The sequence below is a fragment of the Melopsittacus undulatus genome, chromosome 6 (assembly GCF_012275295.1).
Source record: "Melopsittacus undulatus isolate bMelUnd1 chromosome 6, bMelUnd1.mat.Z, whole genome shotgun sequence".
Taxonomy (NCBI): domain Eukaryota; kingdom Metazoa; phylum Chordata; class Aves; order Psittaciformes; family Psittaculidae; genus Melopsittacus; species Melopsittacus undulatus.
Window position 1 is genome coordinate 7,140,053 of NC_047532.1, and position 6,000 is coordinate 7,146,052.

Genomic DNA, 6,000 nt, shown 5'->3' on the forward strand with positions numbered 1-6,000 from the left:
ATAATAGCAGTTTCAGTACTGAATGGACATTCTCCAGTGATGCTTGATGTGATAATGTATTTTATGTAGAATTTCCTTTCTTCTTAATATTCTGAGCCATCTGAGCAGACTCTGAAGAGCCCCCTTCTAAAAACTGATGAGTCTGCATAACTAAATGAAGAGAAAAAAGAAATTTCTCATTATCCCTGCCTCTTGACAGCATTTTCCAAATAGAATTCCAATTTCTAACCTAAGCTCTTACCATAAATACAGCCATTCCCTCCTCTCAAACATCTCCCTTTAATATCTAATTGACAGGTTCTTATCTACGCTTATCCTTGAGTTTCCGGATTAAGAGGAACATTGGTTACTTCATCCTGCAGACTTACATGCCATCTATTCTCATCACCATCCTGTCCTGGGTCTCCTTCTGGATCAATTACGATGCTTCTGCTGCACGAGTGGCATTGGGTATGTACCTTTTCATTATATGTTGTAGAAGGTGCTTTTTTGAGGGAGATCAGCTGGGACATCTATAAGAAAATACCTCTTTTTCATGAGGTAGCAGCTAAGAAGGCCACATAGGACTCTTAATCTTGTCATCCAAAAAGAATTACATTTTTTTCTGAAAACAAATTTTCATCCAGAAAAGCTGCTTTTTCTGTTCGGAAGTATCAGTACTTCCCAAGCTTCAAGCTGTATTATGTGAATCAGTATAAGTTCTCCCATGAATTTCTGTGGGTGCAAGTTTAGACTCTATAACAAAAGCATAAGTGACCGTAGCTTCTCATACGTGTAAGACTATGACGTGCCATGAGCCCATAAGTTCCTTCACTCTGGTTTGTACTTGTTTTCTTAAGAAAATCTGGACACATCTTGGCCAACGGGTGTGCCAGGACCAGTTAGTTGGATGATAAATGCTGAGGGTGGGTGGCCAAAGAGTAGGAAGAATGGTGGATGAATGGCTAAAAGATGAAAAAAATAAAGGAAATGGCATTACACGTTTTCATGATAGTTTAAGCCACATACAGACACTTTTTGTAGCTGAAGACCTTCATAACCAAGGCAAATGTGGCACAGTAGTTGAAGTCTGAATTCTTAAGTGCATGTTCCCCTAAATAGGAATGTTTTCCTATAAGAGGAAATAAATGAAGTCTTTTAAGCAACAGAAGGGAAGTGGGGGTGGATTGCAGTTGAGGATTTTGGAGAAGGAACAGGAGAAAGGGGGGATGGCTGGCATATGAGAATGGGGCTGTGCAACATGTTAGAAAGTTCAGAGGAAATAGGAGAGCCAAGGAGGGAGAAGGACTTCATCTGTGAAAGGGAAACAGCTTGGAGAGGCAATCAAGCACAGGTAGAGGCCAGGTCCTGCAGAAAAGGTTGGGGGCTGAAATTGACTCTAGGAGAAGACAGAGTTTGAGAAGATGCAAAGGAAGGATGTTTTATACAATGATATAAAATAGATGATTTGGCTGTGCTTGCTTGGAGAGGCTGAGCAGGGAGGCAGGGAGGGAGCAACGATAACATGGTAAATTAAAAAGGTAAGTTGCATTGACAAGAGTATAATCACTGAGGGATGAAAAAAGAGTCCATGGCAGACATTACTGGCACAGTGAAAGCACAAGCAGAAGGATGGACATGAGATGCACAGATGTTGAATTTCTGCTGACATCTGGATTCAGAGGAGAAGACAGAAGAAAAACATTGTAGATCAGAGCTGTAACAGCTCTCCCTGAACTATTCCTGACAGCTCTCTATATAACTTGTCCTTAAAAAGCTTCAAAGAAGGAGACTCCACAGCTTCCTCTGGGCTTTATCTCCAGATTTGCCTGCTTATTCAATCAAAAAGCTCTTCTTTGTCCAAAGTCTCCATTGCAACTTGTCCAGTTCTTAATGGAGATGTGGATAACATTCTATTCCACGTTTCTTTGCCCCAGATTTCTGGATATTTAGACTACTGTCTAAATATAGACAAACTAATATATTCTGTGAGTAAAAATATATCTCACTTCTGTTTATTCTTCTGTGAACTGAAGACTATTAGTTCTCCAAATCTTTAATCTTTTATCAAGAATGACACTAAAGAGTCCATGAGGGTGAAAAGGAAGCAGGACAAGCAGAGGTCCAGGATGCACAAAGAGGTTTGAGAGCCATCACTGTAGAGGTAGGGCTGAGACCAGAATAGCAAATTAAGGTCATGGAGACTAAGAGAGCTGCCAAAAGAGAGATGAGGAGGAGGGACACTGGAAGAAAAGAGATCAGCAAGGTAGTAAGAAAAGCAGGACAGCTGAGCTAGAGAAGTCGGAAAAGAAGATTAGGTTGAAGAGGGAAAGTTACTGCGCTCAAATTAAGCAGGAAGGCTCATTGCCATCTTAATGAAGTTGGCAGAAGACTGTCAAAGAGACAGATCTGAGGCCACTCTGACAGTCCAGAGAAGGAAGGAGGCTGAGAAGAAACTGAGGAAGACTGAAGCTATGAGAGTAATTATGGTGCACCAGGCTCTTGGAGACTGAGTAGATGGGGAAAATGTGTTCAGTGAGACCAAGTAATGTTTATTCAAGATGCGAGAAATATGAGTTAGACCTATAAAGGAGAGCATGAGAACCATGGGAGGAGTGTGTACAGATTATAGTTGAAGTAGTGAGTGGTAAAGCTGGTGAGAGGAAGGTGGGAATTGATGGGGTCAAGGATGTAGACAGAAGCCTATGATGTAGGCACAGAAAGAAAGCACCATGAAGAGGGAATCTCTTCACTCTATCTCCTATTCATGGCATTGGAAAGACACAGCCAATTATAAATTCATGTCAAGGATACTGAGGCATTCAGTAGCGTGTAGGGAAACCTGATGTGTTCATGAAGTAGAAAAAAGGGAGAAGAGGCTGAGAGAGACTGAAATGTTTCCTACCATGCTGAGGCAAAGAGGGAAGATCAGGGAGGATTTAAAGATCCAAGGTCCAGAGGATGTTTATGCCCATCATCCTGATGATACTCAGCTTTGACATTTTCTCCCACTGTTGGCATCTGGTTTGTAGTCTGCAGTGATTTGCACTAAGCAGCTGGGCAAAAAATAATGGCACTTCTCTTCCCAGCTGCACTGATCCTGTCCTTTCTGAGGTTGTCCAGCTTGGAGAAAGGGGTAGGGTAAATGAGGGTAGCATTTCAGGAAACCATCCCACCTTCGTAACTGAGCACCTACCCTCTCCTTACAGGGGTCACCACGGTACTTACAATGACTACCATCAACACCCATCTGCGGGAGACTCTCCCAAAGATCCCTTACGTCAAGGCTATCGATGTTTATCTCATGGGCTGCTTTGTCTTTGTGTTCCTGGCACTCCTGGAGTATGCTTTTGTCAACTACATATTCTTCGGGCGAGGCCCCCGGCAGCAAAAGAAACAGAGTGAACGGATCGGCAAGGCCAACAATGAGCGTCACCGTTACGAGGAGAAGAGGGTGAGAGAGCAGGTTTGTCCCCTTCTTTCATTGTGGCAGGAAACCTCAGACTCCACTGTTCATTCAGTCCTGAGTGAGCTGTGGAGCAGTCTTTCTCATCATGAGAGATCAATTCCACTTCCCCTGTCTGGTGATTACTGGGAATGTTTTTCTCCCTGATCATTTTGCCGTCATCCTCAAGCCAGTCTCATCAGGACAATCCTCTTGCATAGAGCTTGTGTACCCAGAAGTACCCATGTGGCTTTTATTTCTACCGTGTTGGGCAAATCATACTACCCAACTTAGAAGTCTGCTGCAAGCACATGTGGCTAGTCCTTTGACTCCGGCACTGGTGGGACAACGTTTTCAAATGCAAAAGTCCAGGTTCAGAGCTCACAAAATGACCCTGTCACTAGTATTGCTACAAAGAAAACAGCTCAGCATCATCCCGGAGGGTGTCCCTGTGTGCTTTGTACACAGGATATCCCCCCTACCTTTTTCTCTGTCTTCCCTGTTGTAGGTTGACCCTTACGGTAACATCCTCCTCAGCACTCTGGAGATGAACAATGAGCTGCTGGCCACGGACATGATGAGCAGTGTTGGCGACTCTCGAAACTCTGTCATGTCCTTCGAAGGCTCAGGAATCCAGTTCCGCAAGCAGCTGGCCTCTCGGGATGGATTTGGTCACCACCCAACCCTGGACCGCCATGGTCCGCTGACCCACCATGCTGCAGCCCGCAACCGTGCCAACAGCCGTCTCCGCCGGCGGTCATCTAAGCTGAAGCTCAAAATCCCAGACCTGGCAGACGTCAGCACCATTGACAAGTGGTCACGAATCATTTTTCCAATCACCTTTGGATTCTTCAACCTTGTTTACTGGTTGTACTATGTAAATTGATGCCTGCAGCCTCCAAGAGAGATAGGGACAGACACTCAGACAATGACAACACAGGAGTGTTGTGGTCTTTTGGGTTTGGGTTTTACTCTTTACTATCATTATCATTTATTCCTTTGATTCATTAGATTTATTCTAAGCTTACTCTTCTCTTTTCAGCACATGTAGAACCACGGAGTGTGTGTTGGGGGGGTAAGGGAGAGAAGGGTATATGGGAGGGGCTTTGGTTTCAGGGAGGGATGTGTTTGCCTTGATTTTGGTTTCCTGCTGAAGGACTTCAACCATTGTAAAAAAAACCAAACAAACAAAACCACAAAAAAAAAGAACACTCAAAAAATCAAAAAAAAGAAGAAAAAAAAGAGAAAAAATGACATAAAAAAAGAAAAAACACACAAAAAACAAGAAAAAGTTTTAAAAAAGGGGGGGAGGGAGATTTAAAGAAATCGAGTCAAAAGCTGGTGGGGCGATAGGTTATCTTTGGCTGTGCTCACTAACGCGCTATCCTCACTTCCATTTCACTACTGAATTTCATCTTCCTCTTCTCAGTGTTGTTATATTTTTTTAATCTTTCTTCTGTCACTGCTCTTAACCCTTTCATATTTATCCTTTCATGGATTCATGAGACAGTGGGTTCATTCTCATGCCATGAGATTTCTCTTTTCTTTTTCTCTCTCCCTCTCCCTCTCTCTTGCTTACAAGCCTAAAAGAATCTTTTAAACCAACAAATAAAAAAGAATATTTATTTTGGAAGAGCTGGGAAGGGGGGAGGACAAGGCAATTATTTGGGAGGGAAGGGGCAATGTGGGGTTACGGGAGGGGGGGAGTGAGGAGGGAGCTTATCAAAAACAAAGGCACATTTGCAAGTTGCCTTTTTCCACCTTCAGGAGTTTGCAAACTGTTTTTCCTGTATGAGTGCGTGTGTGTGTGTGCGAAGCATCTGTGTGCGTGTATGTGCGCATGTATGTAGATACGGATGTGTGCGTGCAAGCATGTTTTCTGGGGAGGGGAGCTGGGGAGGGGGGTTTTGTAATGTCTTTTGTAGAAAGAGAACACAGATGACATTTAACTGGCAGTGTTTTGGGGGAATAGCAGGGTTTTGTTTGCTCACTGCAGCTTTGTGAGGTTGGAGGTCGGAGTCTCAGCTCGTACTAGAGACGGAGCTGGGGAGATAGACTGTGCAAATATATACTTGTTGAGGAAAGAGAGGGCTTTGGGGGTCAGCAACAGGACAGTGCTGCTGTTCACTGCTGGCATCTGATCTCTCATAGACTAAGCTGATTCAGCCCTGAAAGGGGGGGGGGGGGGTGTTCCAAATCATTCCCACACTGCGTCTTTCTTACTGCGTTTGGTGAGAAAGGCAGTTGCAGGACTCTTGAAAACTCAACCCTTCCCCCCCATACCTGTTCCTTGTGCCAGACAAGGGACTTCACACTCCAGCCCACTGAGTGACCATAGCCTATGGCAAGGTGCTGGAAAGGGTGGTTGTCATTTAACTTTGTGCTTTGGAATGAAAAAGTCTGGAAATTATAATTATCCCCTTTCCTAAGAAGTTCAGAAGCAAACTGTGGGCTGGAACCCTCTGATCTGTACTGCTTCTATCAGGCCTTGCTTTATGTCTGTTAATATATGTGGAGTGTAGAGAAGAGCACCCTGTGTCCCTTCTTGCAGAAGATGTAACTAAGGATGCTGTAGA

The 6,000-nt window shown here is 43.9% G+C and overlaps 1 protein-coding gene across 2 annotated transcripts in view; it reads left to right on the top strand.

The window, feature by feature from the left end:
* LOC101869171 (gamma-aminobutyric acid type A receptor subunit theta) overlaps positions 1 to 4,612 on the top strand; it is a 69,931-nt gene extending 65,319 nt beyond the window's left edge. The window contains exons 7-9 of one of the 2 annotated variants that reach the window (XM_005151205.4): positions 298 to 450; positions 3,189 to 3,445; positions 3,933 to 4,612. In XM_005151205.4, coding sequence (XP_005151262.1) covers positions 298 to 450; positions 3,189 to 3,445; positions 3,933 to 4,310 — 788 coding nt within the window. In that variant the 3' untranslated portion in view covers positions 4,311 to 4,612. The remainder of the gene's footprint in view (positions 1 to 297; positions 451 to 3,188; positions 3,446 to 3,932) is intronic. The other variant, XM_005151206.3, reaches the window with a different exon arrangement.
* The last annotated feature ends 1,388 nt before the right edge of the window (positions 4,613 to 6,000 follow it).